The following is a 15777-nucleotide window of genomic DNA, read 5'->3' as shown; positions in this document are numbered from 1 at the left end:
GCATGCACACGCGCCCGGCGTGAGTTTTAAGCCACCGGGTCCGGGACACGAACCGCGGTCGACTACGTGGGAGTCCAGCGACATAGCCATTACGCTAACTGCTGGTTCCCATACCATTTTTAATCTACAAATTGTTTTCCTTCCCTTTCACTCTCCCCTTACGTCAAAGTAGCCTCCCTTTTGTTAAATAATGTTGATGGTAGACAGTTACAATGACTTGCCAAAATAAACAGTTAATAACACAGAGCCAGCAGGTGGCATAGTGGTTAAGGCACTGGACTCCCACATGACTAACCACCATTTGAGTCCCAGACCTGGCAGCTTGCTTTCATAGTTTCTCCCCTCTCTTTCTCACTGGTCAAATTCAAAATAATAATAATAAATGAATTTAAATAAATAATTATTTTTAAAACATTGATAACACTATGTCAATAACCCACCTGCTTCACCTTTTTAAAATTTTACAGATCTGTGACATTCAAAAGTCTGGGCACCTCTGCTCGTTTGTGTAGTATACCCAAGGATATCATATTCTATTTAACTAATATCTTGGCTTAATTCTTTTTTAAGAAGAAAAGTTATAAAAAATAGTATCTATTACTTATTTCTTGATACCAAATTAGAGTACAGTAAAAATAAATAAAAACAGGGACCAGCAGATGGTGTAATGGTTGCATCACTGGACTCCCACTGTAGTCAACCGCAGTTCAAGTCCTGGACCCAGTAGCTTAAAACTCACTCTGGGCACATGTGTGTGTGTGTGTGTGCCCAAAATTCTGAAAGGAGATTGGAGGAAAAGAGATTGCGGCATGGCCATCCCCCAGGGGGCAGGGGGATTTCTTACCTTCTGTCTTTCTATTTCTCTCTGTCTGTCTGGCGAGTACAGCACCCTATAGCAAAAAACTTTCTAAAATTAAATTAATAAATAAATAAAAGAAAAAAAAGAAATGCCCCAAACTAACAGATCATAACAGTTCCATCCTTTTAGATGTAAAGTAGAATCATTTTCTTAAAAAATACTCTATTTAAATAATATTAAGCTTGCCATTCTTCATTATGTTTTTGTGACTATCATTTATAGAAAGCATTTGAAAAGTTGGATAGGTTAAGCTTTCTATTAACTTATTCAATATTTTAGACAAATGATGACCCAAGTTAAAAATAACTTAGGTATGTAATAAACTAGTGATCCTAGATTCACATATTTCAATATTAAGAACACTTGAATTTTAATTTACCTTGAACAAATTTGACACAGTGATTGAAGAGATACACTGGGCATATAGGTTAAGGCAGCATTGTAACACAACAAAAGGAATGTCAACACTTCAAACCTAAAAACAAACCAAAAGAGTATTAACAAATCTTTAATCAACCATAATAGAGACGGCAATCATAAAAGAGAGAGACTGTGTTATAGAACAGACCTATCTAGTATCAGCACACCAATAACAATAAAAAAGGAAAAGGAAAAAGACCTTTCCAAAAAACAGCTACATGATCCTAGCTTAAAAATTCAATGTTCCAGATGACATCTAAAGCCAAAGTACAATAACAAATCTAGGTAAGTTTTTCTTCTGAAACAAATGGCTCAATTTCAATTTAAAAATCTACTGAAATAATATATGTTTAAAAATCAGGGGAACCAGCAGTTAGCGTAATGGCTATGTCGCTGGACTACCATGTAGTCGACTGCGGTTCGCGTCCCGGACCTGGTGGCTTAGAACTCACGCCGGGCGCGTGTGCATGGGTGCCCAAGATCCTGAGAGGAGAATGGAGGACAAGGGATTGTGGCGTGACCATCCCCCCTGGGGGGTGATTTCTCGCTTTCTGTCTCTATGTTGCTCTCTGTCTGTCTGGCGAGCGCACGCGCCCTATAGCAAAAACCTCTCAAAAAAAAAAAAAGAAATCAGTGTAGGAGCCAACAGGTGGTATGGTGGTTAAGGCACTGGACTCCTACATGGTTGACAATGGTTCAAGTCCCAGACCTGGTGGCTTGGAACTCACGTCAGGTGTATATGCATTTGTGTCCAAAATCCCAAGAGGAAATGGAGGAGAAGGGATTACAGCATGGCCATTCCCCTTGGGGGGTGATTTCTCACTTTTCTCTCTGTCTCCGGCAAGCACATGTGCCCTATAGCAAAAAACAAAAAACAAACAAAAAAAAGCGGGATGAAGTTCATTTCTCCACAGTATACCTACCTATTCTGCGCTGTCAACATCTCCCTTTGAGGATGAGGTCCACTATACACAACCTTTGACAAACCATGCTGGGATAGTGCACTCTCAGTCAAAGCCATGGACCCAATGCTAGAAGGCTAAAGAAAAGACATTCAAGTGAAGGGAAAAAAAGCTATTTTGGTGAAACTGTGATTGTTAGAATATATATTATACATCACTGTGAATGGCTACCACAAACATCATATATCTTTAAAAGATTTAGACTGTCAGCCCAATTTTCTGCGCAAAGATTTAATAAATAATTTAAAAACACACCACAAATGAGAACTACAAAATATTTAATTTCAAAAAATTCAACGATGATATATACACCTACCACACACTCACAAAAGTTAGATCAGTCTAATCCATAGGGAAGAGAAAAAATATTTCACAGAGTACTTTCAATAGATCTCTTACTATTGGATTTTCACTCAAAATTCAGCAATTTTGATTTCTTAATTCACTTCAGGAATACTTTGTGTGGTGTCTTATATACTTTTTTAGGTATTAATAAGTTGATCACTTTTTTGCCTAATAACTAGACAATTTATGATAAAATCAAAACTTACAGCTTGATGACTTACTTGGATAAAATGTCACTTACTTCATGATACACAGATGGTTTGGATAAAGACGGAATCGTAAAACTCAGTACTTTGCTATGTCCCTGTTTGTCAACTATTTCCTACAAAAGTAAAAACCAAACAAAAAAAAATCTTAAAATATTTTAACACATAAATTTAAAAGCTAAATTTAAGCTGTAAGTCTAAATTTTTAAAAAAGACCTGAGTGGAAAGAAATTTTAGTGTCAATTAAAATCTGAAACTATGATAATCCTTTAACAATCATTCATACACACCAGTAGTTAAAATATATATCCTTCTACTCTTAAAATAAAAGTAGCATAGTTTTCAGGATAGCTGGGATACAGATACAATGTTTTAATAACCACTGATCTTCCTCATGTAACAAGATACATTTTCTAAATCAAGTAATGATTTAAATATGAAATATGTCAAGAAAAAGACCTTATTTTTTTTCCATTTAAAAAAAGTGCAAACCTTAAGTATCTAGAACATCACATTAATTAGCGTAAAAATTCTTACAAGCAGTGCAAACTACATGTTAAATTAATCATGTAAATTCTGGAGACATTCCAGATTTTATGGAATTATGACTAGTGAATACTAGACTAGATCAGGTCTCCTAAACTTTTCCAGAAGATGAGAAACATAATTTCCAGACAGTGGGTTTTAAGTTAAAAAATTTTTAAATGTTCTATTGGGGCCAGCCTAGTGGGCAAGGGAAGCCAAGTTCCACATAGCCTACCTTGGCTCAAATCTCAGCCCCGGCAGCTTGAAAAACACACTGGGCATACGTGTGCCTCAAATCCCAACAGGATGGGAAAATGAAGGGGAAGAATTGTGAAATGACCATGATCCATTTGAGAGTGGTTTCACTCGCTCTCGTGCTCTCTCTGGGGAGGGCATATGCCCTCCAGCAATTTAAACAAATCAATATATGTAAAACTGATACACAACCCTATAAAAGAACTGAAATAGTCTGATTTTCAACCTTTAATCAATCCATGAAGAAATATTTACATAATTTTATATATAAGCCTATATAGCCTTCAACCCCCATAAAGATATTTTTGGGCAAATGTGCTATGAGTCATTTGGTGCGTGAAAAACAAATCTTAGGTTTATTAAAATGAAAAGCAGTTGCAAAGATTATATATTTGGCTTTTGCCAAAAAACATTTTATACAAACCAAATTGTAAACCCCTAGAAGAAGAGCTTCAATGCATCCACTGCTATGCACATTCCGGCTGGCTGAGACTGCAAGGTAGCACCAAATCAGTTCTGGGAGAAACTGTAGTGTAAATCGAAGCAACTGCTCCTCTCCACTGCGATAGAACTCAAAGAGCTGGTGACAGACAGGTTCTAGCAACTGGAAGAAAGATGAAATGTTAATTCAAGAACTGGACTGAATTTGAATAACACTCTCATATGAAATACAAATGGGGGACCAGCAGTTGGTGTAATGGCTATGCCACTGGACCCCCATGTAGTTGACCACTGTTCAAGTCCCAGACCTGGTGGCTTAAACTATGCTCAGCATGTGTGCATGCGTGCCCAAGATCCCGAGAGGAGAATGAATGGAGGAGAAGAAATTGTGGCGTGGCCATTCCCTCTGGGAGGGGGTGGGGTGATTTCTCGCTTTCTGCCTCTCTTTCTGGTGAGCACATGTGCCCTAAAGCAAAAACCTCTCACCAAAAAAATAAATAATAATAATACAAATGGTTTTCCCAGATTGGTAAAAACCATGTCTTTTTAACTCCTTAAAATAGCTAGGTTGTAGGAATTTTCTTCCTTAATACCCTTTCTTCATGGTAAAATAGATGTCAAAATATAAATGATTGGCTACAGGGCTGAAGAAATTGAAATGAAAATCCTGGGTAGTTTCTGTCACATTGCCCTCCTAAGCTTATAATTATTAATAGATAGCATCTGACAGCAATGATGGTATAGGGTGACTGAATAATCACAGAGCCCTAGATCTACACCCCTATTATAACCATGGTGAATTGGCCCTGGATAATCTAAACATTGCTGTAATTTGTTTTAAACATAATTTGACCTTTTCCTCTCCACCATAACCCCAACATTATTCAGTTAATAGGGCTGACTGTATCTTCGTAATCTTTTTTTTTTTTTAAATCAGAAAGGCAAGGTAAAACCTTCTCATAGGTATTATCTTGAAACATGTACAACGAACACATGTAAGTCATAAATATGTCCAGTGATTCACCAGGTACTGATTTCTCAAGGTAACTATCGGGTTTCTTATATTTTCAATAAACTATACTAACTTAGGCAACAGATTCAAACCAATTTACTAAATAGATTTTCTAGTATCAATAACTGTAATGAATAAAACTAAGTTATAATGGATATTTTTATCTCAAATAAGTTAAATATGTAAACGGTATAATTAAAGACAATATTAATTATATAAGATAACCCAAAAGTTATACTTTAATGGACATAGACTAAGTCAAGCTAGTCTCTCCTATTGAAAAATTATCTAACTTCTGACAGTTAATCCTCCATGAGGAATATTTTTTTTCCCTCTCTAAATGGTCTTTAGAGAGCAACAGGTGTCCATTGTGGCTGTTGAAAGATACCAGGAAACCAGAGGGATGGAAGGCAAAGTAAACCTGTTCATAGATAGTAAGAAAAGTTTTTATAATACGAATTTGAAAAAATCAGGTTAGCGGTAGCTGGTAGAAAGAAAGACCAGCAGGGAATACATAGCTTTTGTGGTAGACCATCATCAATTATTCTGTACTACTGTATAATACCCTGCATCTCTAAATCCCTAGGAAAGCTTCAACTAGATCCATTAATATAGTTTAAGAAGTATTTGCAAAATTAGAAAACCTTACTTGAAAATGTACTCAAGACAGTTTATATGAATGCAATCAGTTTTGATCAAAACACACTCAGAAGGCTTTTAAACAGTTTAAAATACAAAATTAAGGCAGTTTTTGCCTTATGAAAGCAGAACCAAGTGAAGACAGATTCAAAGGGGAGGTAGAAATGTAAAATATGGCACAGCAAGATTAGATAAATTATGCTTTTGAAACTACCAAAGATAAATACCAATATCTGCACAGTGTTTCACACCTTGCAAAGCACTTTCACACACATGAACCAGTTCAATTCCCACAAAACCTCACTATTCATACTTTATACATCAAGAAATTGAGATAAAGGTTATCCACCATGACCAAAACCACCTGGGACTCAGAAGGATCAGAACTGGAGCCGGGTCATTAGACTCCTTTAAAACACTCCTGAAAAAGCCAGAAAAGAATAAGCCAATATATAGTGTAGGAAATACAGGCAGTGTTTGACATATCTAACCTGAGTATCTTTGAGGCAAGCAATGAAGCATTAGAACGTGCTGTGTACCTAGTGTCTGGGCTGAATTTTTGAATGTACAGTACCTCGTGGAAACACTGCCTCTCTTAGAGTTAACAAAAAGAGCCGTTTAGACAGCACCAAACCTATATAAACTTCACTTTGTTCAATGTACCACACATACCTATCTCAGAGCCTTTATACCTACTGTCCCCTCCCCCCTGGGAAGCTCTTGCCCCTGATTTTTTTTTCCCTCCCTCTAATTCACTCAGATCTCAATTCACCTAACACCTCCTCAGTCATCGCACATACTTTCTTACTCCACTTTATCTATCTTCATAGCTTTATCACTGATTCAGTACATTCAGATATCTGTTAAATGTCTATCTTTCCTGATAGAATAAAAATTCTCATCTGTAAGATCAAGAAATTAAATAATTTTGTTCTCTACTATATTCCCAAGTGGTTCCTGAAGGCACACTACATGTGTTCAAAAAATATTAATTAAATTGGGGCCAGAGGATGGTATAGCAGTTATGTCACTGGACTCCCACGTGGCCAACCACAGTTCAAGTCCTGAATCCAGTGGCTTGAAACTCATGCCAGGCACATGTGCATGCATATATTTATTTATAAACATATAAATTAAGTAAATATATGTTTATATAGATATATTAATTAAATAAATAAAACTGAATAATGAAAAAATTATATTGGTAGGGGGCCAGCAGGTGTTGTGGTGGTTAAGTTTCTGGACACTCACATATGGCCAACAGGGTTCAAGTCCTGGGCCTGGTGGCTTGCTTTCTCATTTTCTCTATCTCTCTCTATCTCTCTCTGGTCAAATTAAAATAAATGAATGAATTTTAAAAATTAAATAAATAATTCTTTAAAAAATTATATCGGTAAATCCAAATGCCAAGTTTGCCTAACTTCCTGGAACCAATGTGCCAAATTTCAAAAATGACCAAGACAATGATATCAACTCCTTAGGAATATCTCCAAATTAAAACACAAAATATTCTAAAGAGTAAAGGGGGTGGTCAGCAGGTGGCACAGTAGTTAAGGGCGCTGGACTCCCACATGGCCGACTGTGGCTCCAGTACTGGACCTGGTGGCTTGCTTTCTCACTTTCCCTCTCCCTCTCTCTGTCCCTCTCTGGTAAAATTTAAATAAATTAATAAATAAAGTTAAATTAAATAACTCTTTTAAAAAAGAGTAAAGGAAGGTTACAATGGTAAAGCTGATAACACTGTTATACTTTAGAAGCATTTCTGAATAAATGTGAGTATTTACATCTTTTAAGAATACAGAGTACACACTGTCATCACCACATTAACAAGAATAAAAACCTAAAACAAACATAAACACAAAACCTCTTAAACAAGTGCTTCTAAAAGTGTGGGCTATGGAGTACCATCCATGAATGGTTAGTAATCCCCAACAACATAAATACAGAAATGGAGAGGGAACATTTAGAGACTTTTATAGTAACTTGGTATTGCTGCAACATCCAAGTGCGTGCTCAGCAGATTACTGAACAGGGTACAGATCAGCTGGGAATTTCCAGTATACGGAGGGCTTCACATGTGGTATGAGTTGCATGTTAGCCACGGATATTAGACATGCATACTGGTCTGTTACAGGAAAATTTCTTAAAAGAATGGCCCTTAGCCATAAATAGTTTGACAAATATTGCTCTTAATCACTTGAGCTGTACTCATTAGAGCTATCTGAGTAAAAGGAATGCTATATACTAAACTAGCCAATCAAAAATGTATCCTACAAACTCTTTCCAAGGTAGCCTGGTTAAGACATACTTAATCAAAGAAATAATTTTTAAGCCTTTCAAAATACTTACTGGTAAATGATAAGCAAGATATAATGTGTTTAAAAAATAATAAAGCACAGGGACCAGCACATAGCGTAATGGCTACATCACTGGACTCCCATGCAGTCGACTGCGGTTTGAATCCCAGACCCAGTGGCTTAAATGCATGCTGGGAGCGTGTACATGCGTGCTCAAGATCCCAAGAGGAGAACGAAGAAGAAGGGATTATGGTGCAGTTATCCCCCCTCGGGGGTGATTTCTCGCTCTCTGTCTCTCTGTCTTTCTGGAGAGCACACACTCCTTATAGCAAAAACCTCTCAAAATAATAATAATAATAATGCACATATACTTATTCTATTCGGTGAACTAACTCCAAACCAAAAATAAAACAACCTTAAAACAGCTTCCACCCAAATATGTTAAAAGGTAAAACCCTTCAAGAATATAAGTTACTTATACCCTCTATACAATTTAAGAAACTTTGAGGAAGAGAAAGAGACAAGCCAAATATGATTATTCAATTAATCCAGTTAGTTTTTTGTCTTGTCAATTTAAATCCCTAATCTATTCAGTACCTAACAATTCTACATCTATACCAAACATGGAATAATGCCTCCAGCATCTAAAATTCATGATGTGCTTTATAGTATAATCAGTAGGGAACCAGCAGTTAGCGTAATGGCTATGTCGCTGGACTACCACGTAGTCGACCACGGTTCACGTCCCGGACCCGGTGGCTTAAAACTCACGCCGGGCGCATGTGCGTGCGTGCCCAAGATCCCGGGAGGAGAATGGAGGAGAAGGGATTGTGGCGTGACCATCCCCGCTGGGGGGTGATTTCTCGCTTTCTGTCTCTATGTCTCTCTCTGTCTGTCTGGCAAGCGCACGTGCCCTGTAGTGAAAAAAAAAAACCTCTCAAAAAAAAAAAATAGTATAATCAATAGAAGCTATTCCACTCTTCCTCCAAAACAGGTTAACTATTCAAATAACAAAAGACCCTCGTTTGGTAGTTATTTGGTACCTAGATCAATACAGGACCATAGTATAGGGTATATTACCTTGCCACTGAATATAGTGTTAGAAAATCTATCATGTCATCTACTCAGATGCAAAAGGAATTATGAACCCCAGATCTCTTCCCTCTACTCCACCTTTTTCCATTTCCTTTAGCACTGACCAAGTTCAAGTGTATCACTTCTAAGGTATCATCATAGACAGCCTCCTACTCTTCTGGCTTTCTTTTTTTCTAGTCTCTAACCTATCCTCTACATAGCCACCTTACTAAAACAATAATCTGATCAAGTCACCCCTACCGCATAAAAAAAAGTCTCACTGCTTAAGATGGAATTTGAGGTCCATCATGTTAACATCATAAAGCCATCTTTCTAGCTCACGCTTCAACCACAATCACCCTGTCTTCTTAACTACTGCACTCACCCATTGGCTTTTTTTCTAAGTGTCAAGCCTTTTTATTTTCCACAGTATTTCCAGTTCTTTTCTATTTCTACTCTGAAAGATGGGATTTACATGTACCAGAATCTGGAATATAGATTATTTTACCACGTTTGGACAAAATTGGCTCTCTGAAAAAAGAAATGGAAGTAGGCCAGCCTGTAGTATGGTGATTAAGGTGGCTGGATCCTGCGCTGACAACTGCATGGTTCAAGTCCCAAACTCAAAGGCTAGGAAAACGTATCACGCAAGTGTGTGTGTGTGTGTGTGTGTGTGTGTGTGTGTGTGTGTGCTCACAATCCCAAAAAGGGAGAGAAAGGGAGGAAAAGGCACTGCATTGTGACCATTCTCCATGACAGTTGCTTTCTCATTTTCCCTCTTCTATTGTTTTCAAATAAAAAAAAAGAAATTGAAAAGATAGTAGGCAAGAGGTAACTGGGAAGGGCACCAATCACACCAAATTTCTGCCTTTCTTTAAATGCCCTGAACATTCTCAGTCCTCTATATACTATCCTTGCTGCCTAGAATGTCCTTGTACCTTGCCACCTGGAAAATTTATGCCTATCTACAGACTCAGTTAAGCACTGGCTTGAAGCCATGTTTTTACTTATTTTCTCCTTTCCTCTCCCAAGATAAAAACCACATTTTACTCATCTTTGATTCTCTATTGCCTAGCATAGTGGATGGCTCAAAAAAAGGCACCAACAAACATTTGCTGAATGAACATATCCAGCAAAAGGGAAACACAGAAAGAGAGAGAGTGAAAGAGAAAACAAAATGTTCAGAGACAGCTCTTGGAATATGGTATTAATTCTATTTCTTCACCTTGGAGATGGTAACACTACAGTTCATTTCATTATTATTGTTTAAATATACACATTATCTTATCCTTTATATATGTGATATTTCACAATAAAAAATAAAAATTAATCAACTGAATAATACTAGCACAACAAACTGTAAGTAAGAGCACTCACCTCACTTTGTGGCTCTTGAATAACTTTATAGAGAGATGAAACTAAAGAACTCTTGTCTTTCAAATTTGTGGCATAGTGCTGTAAAGATGTTTCTGGTAGTGTCTAAACAAATTAAAAACATATATATATATTATTTTAGTAAAATTTTCGGAATAGGTAAATCCAGACAAAAAGATTAGTTGTTGCCAAAGACTGGAATAAGGAGGGGAGACTGGGAGTAACCAACAGGCATGTAGTTTCTTCTTGACGTTGGTTATACAACATTGTGAATTTACCAAAACCAACTGCATTTTTACCTTAACATGGTGAATTTTATTTTATGTTAATTATATCTCAACAACAAAAACTCAAAATGAAACGAAACACATATTTCCATTGTTAACATCAACATTTTGCCTTTGATCAGGTTAGAAATGAAAATACAAATCATGTATAAACTTATGTTGTTTTGGTTTTTTTTGTTTGTTTGTTTGCTATAGGGTCTGTGTGCTCCCCAGAGTAAAGGAGGGAGGGAGGGAAACCCCAGAGTAAAGGAGGGAGGGAGAGAAAGAGAGAGAGAGACTGAGAAAGTAACCGGGGGAGGGGAGAGGGCCCATGCCATAATCCCTTCTCTTCTACTCTCCTCTTGAGATTTAGGGTACACACTCACGCACAAAGATCAGGTGTGTTTTTCAAGTCACCAACTCCAGGACTCAAACCATACAATGGGTCATATGGAATCCAGTACTTTAATCTCTACACCACCTGCTGGCCTGAATCAATCAATTAATGAATGCTGATCCTACAAAAGGTACCATGTCTCAAGATATTCCTAGCAAGCATTCAAAAATGTATACTATTATTTTTTTATTATTATTTATTTCATTTCTTCTACAAGAGAGAGAGATGAGCACTCTCAACAAGGTCTTCACATCATGATCCACCCCTACTCTCACCTGGCCCAGTCGCACATAAGTGCACATGGGCATCTGGCACCATTAGGGAAGTACAGGATACAAACCCAGTACCCTTCCCATGTGGGTCCAGTTATGCAAACATCATCCCACCTGGCCCTGACACTGTTTCTTACTGTCCTACATCCTCCACATCCTAGTATCTCATTATTTAATATTGATTATTGTTAGTGTATATAGATGTATATGTGCAAAAATAGCCATAAAAAATTAAAGAGCATAAATTTTGATAATAAGGATATTTGTCTTTTTGAGGGCAAGAGCTGTCTTATCATCTCTCTATCAACAGCATGCAGTACAAGGCCTCATAAGCAAAACGTTTGCTGAGGGAACTTATCATATATGAGCAGAAAAACAAATTAAAACTGTCACTGTTCACACTTGAGTAGGTTCTTTAAAAATAGGTCATATTTCACCTTAGGATATATAACTGAATAGATTTTTTTTCTTTTAATTTAATAAGAGAATTTTGTTTACGAGAATGGTAAGCAAATGTGATCTATTTAGGAACATTCCACCATTCTGTAGAACAATAAAAAAAAAAAAAAAGTTCCACTGTACTGCTTACATAAAGAAGAGATTAGGGCATTCTTCAATATTTCAAAAGCATGTAACAAAAGAGCTCCAGGCAATCTTCCATTTCCGTTATTTGATCAAAAGTAGCCTAATACTAGGGGAATAAAAACTGAGTAACAGTCAAATAAACAGCAGATCTCTAATCTCTTGAATAGAAATGGACTCAAATCATATAGAGATAGCTAGATAATATATATAATATTAAGTCAAACCATATTATTTATATTATATGTATAATACTATGGATATATACTGGATTGTCAGAAAACTCATGATGTATTTTTTCTGTTTTTCTATGCAAAAAATGCATCATGAGTTTTCTGACAACCAATAAAAACCACATACATATAATTTGTCTGGCTCTATATATGTATACATATATTTATATACATATATCTATACATGTCTGAGTATGAAATTTAAAAATAAGTGAATTGAAATATAAATCTTTTTAAAATTATTAGCAAAGAGAAAGATTTATAATATTGTTTATATGATCTATGCTAAAACTGGAACATGATTTACAATTTTTATTTATGTATCAGTTAACCTTCAAGAGGTAAAACATTTCCTATGAAATAGCCAAAGACAAAAAGACAGCATTTTTCTGAAAAGACATGTCCTGGAAAATACCCTGAACTTACAGGATACTGCTAAATGAGAAGGAGGGTGTCTTTAAAATTAGTACAGAAACTACTCTTGTTTTATTCACAATTTTGTCATATTTCCTTTCATAAATGTGAGAAAAGTTACTTTTGTCTTTATAATGGGAAAAACTATAACTGCTGTGTTTATGAAACATGCTTTTAAAAACTTAATATCTAAAAAGGCCAAACAATTTAAATACTATTAGAGTAAACATTTAAATTTTTTTGCATGGTACTGGTTCAAAGGTACTGGCCTCCTTAAATATCAGCTAAGGTTTCTCATGTTTCAGAAAAAAGAAATGGAGATGAAAAGTAATAATGGAAAATTATGTTGAAAAATTATTCTTGGCAAAATTTGAAAACAGATGCTTCATACTAAAGTATCATTTGGCAGATGGCTTCTTAAAAAATGTACGGAGGTGATATGGGTTGGGTAGAAGAGAATTAATGAAGATGGACAGATGGAAGAAGAACCAATAAATAAAACAACCCTGTTCAAAAACATTACACATAAGACTGGATTTTGAGTCAGATATTAAAATTCAAAAGCTATCAGAAAATTGAAAAAAATATTAAGAGTTGAAAATTTTCTAGATAAATCTATAAGCAGCATTAAAAAACATAATACAATCTAAAAGATAACATTTTACAAATAAATCTTTGAAAAGAGAGACTAGGCTATTCATGAAATCTTAAGATGAAGTCCTGGTCTAATCACTTTGTTATTATATAAAGAAAATACTAACAAGAATCCATAGTGAGAGCAGATACTAAACTGTTTCCCAAAGACAAAAATTATTTTAGGTTTTTAAAAATTGTACATATTAATTTATTTTAAATTATTATTATTTATTTACTTTTTTCATGAGAGAGAGAAATAAAGAGAATCAGGCACTCCCAACAAGATCTTCATGCTGCAATCCACCCTCAGTCTCGGCTAACTCAAATCATAGTTGTGTGTGTGTGTGCCCGGCATGCATAAGGAGGCCCCAGGATTCAACCCAGGAGCTCCTCATGTAGATCCAACATCACAGAACCTTATCTTATTGTCACACCACTGTAGTTAGTCCTTTAAATTTTTTAAATAAAAGATTTGTACAAAGGGCCAGCCAGTGCATGAAGAGGCTGAATCCCACAAGGCCAACTGCATGGTTTGACTCCTGGACCTGGAAGCTTACCAAACACACAGGATACAAGCCCAAAATGCCAAGAGAAGAACAGAGGAGAAGGGACGGAAGTGTGCCATCCCCCCTGGTGATGCTGTCTCACTTTCTCTCTCTCTGTCTCTCTCAAGCAAGTGTATGTGCCATATAGCAAATTAAGAACAAAGAAAAAAAAAGATTTGTACAATGCAAACTGTGTTTTTGTGCATCTGAGACTGTTAAGCGAGGTAGTGAGGTGATGAGTTCAGACTATAACCTTGGAACAGTGTACAGCTCAAATCATAGACCACCAACTTCAATTTTTCTGATGAAGCTACTGAGACCCATTATCAATGGGTTTCTGACTCAGTCCACTTAATCAATTATGTTGACCTTGGCCTTATTGGCATCAGTATTATTATTAAAGAATTATTTTATTTATTATTATTTGTTTAATTTGACCAGAGAGCGAGGTGAGGGTAATGGGGAGTGAAAAAGCACACCACCAGGTCCAGGATTTGAACCATGATTAGCCATATGAGAATCCAGTGCCATAACCATCACCCCATCTGTCTGCCCCCAGCATCAGGATTATTATTAAACAACCAAGCAGGTGCTCTCCTAAAAATACGTATATGTCCCTCAAACCTTGTTTCTTAAAAAATTTAACTAGATATGTCATTTAATATCATAAATTATTTCAACAGACAAGTTACTCTAATTTTAAAAAGTACTTAGTGTATTTGCTCCCAAGCATTTTTCTATCTTCAGTTACTTTTGGTATACTGCTGTTTAGCCTGACAACCTTGCTCCCTTTATTGGTTTTTAAGATTTTTTAATTTAATTTTATTTATTATTGTTACTGTTTTTTAATTTGCTATAGAACATGTGTGCTCACTAGAGAGAGAGAAAAAGAAAGTGAAAAAGCAAGCCACTAGGTCCAAGACTTGAATGACAGTCAGCCATGTGGAAGTCTAGTGCCTTCACCACACCACCTGCTGGCTCCAAATCTTGTTCTCTGTAAACACAGAGCTGAATTCAACATATATTAACATAATTCAGAATAACATTCAAATTAATTTTAGAAATTAAAATTTACCAATAAACAGGAAATACTTGCCCTTGAATAGCTATAAAACACACTTGAAGATCATTTTTAAAAATATTTATGTTGAAGATAATTTAAAATATTTATATTAATGAAATTGATTAAAAATTGGGTAAATTTAATCTTGAAGGGCTATAGGGAGATTCATTACTTTTCATTTCATGTTGTCCAAGATTTCACTCCTCCCTCCCAGTGGAAACATTTCCCTACCTTTGTGTTAAATTTATATTGATACCCAGTTAATGTTAATTTAATAACACTTTCAATCTATTCATACCCTGGTTTCTTTGAGTAGAAGATGGTATTTAGAAAGTAAGCACTTGGTATACTAATTGCCATTGGGGTACCTGCTTCTTAAGTCTTCCTGATCAGAGCAGCAACTATATATACATACATTAATGTACGGACATATATTTATTTATCATGCACATATTTAAACTCATAACTTCATACATATTCTTCCACTTCCAATCCAACCAATGCCTTAGAGTTCTTTCTTGCTTTTACCCATTCTGTATTTCTCAGAAGAAAACCTACCTCCTATTATCCTCAAATATTTACTTATTTGGTCAATTACCTTATTTGTTCAATGCAACCAATCAACCTGCATAAACACCAACTGACTCCACTACACACTACTCACGATCTCGGACTTTGGGGCACACCACTGTCCACACTGCTGCACTGCCCCTCACTACTCCTTACTGCACTTCCTAGGTGTCTACATATCCCAGCCAGGAAAAGAAGGGAATAAGCAGATGGGAAGGGAAGGGAATCGGTTGTGGTTTTCAATTATTTGTCTGAATAGCTGATGCCTCCTCTATGACTCACACTTAGCATGTCTTCTGTCCACAACTTCCCTCTTACAGTTGCTTTTGCAAATTTGACTTCACAATAAAAATGTCTAGAAAAAGTGGTATTCATCTATTAAATTTGACA

At 36.0% G+C, this 15777-nt stretch overlaps 1 protein-coding gene across 6 annotated transcripts in view; it reads right to left on the bottom strand.

The window, feature by feature from the left end:
• The window catches only part of HYCC1 (hyccin PI4KA lipid kinase complex subunit 1), a 114976-nt gene that overhangs the window by 56247 nt on the left and 42952 nt on the right, over positions 1 to 15777 (bottom strand). For all 6 annotated transcript variants that reach the window (XM_027771123.1, XM_014587137.2, XM_027771121.1 and 3 more), the window contains 5 exons: positions 10413 to 10514; positions 3997 to 4176; positions 2828 to 2908; positions 2203 to 2318; positions 1239 to 1334 (listed from right to left, as the gene is read on the bottom strand). In XM_027771123.1, the coding sequence (XP_027626924.1) occupies positions 1239 to 1334; positions 2203 to 2318; positions 2828 to 2908; positions 3997 to 4176; positions 10413 to 10514 (575 nt within the window). The remainder of the gene's footprint in view (positions 1 to 1238; positions 1335 to 2202; positions 2319 to 2827; positions 2909 to 3996; positions 4177 to 10412; positions 10515 to 15777) is intronic.

Source organism: Tupaia chinensis, unplaced genomic scaffold, assembly GCF_000334495.1.
Source record: "Tupaia chinensis unplaced genomic scaffold, TupChi_1.0 Scaffold000184_1, whole genome shotgun sequence".
NCBI lineage: Eukaryota > Metazoa > Chordata > Mammalia > Scandentia > Tupaiidae > Tupaia > Tupaia belangeri.
This window is presented reverse-complemented; position numbering and strand designations above follow the sequence as displayed.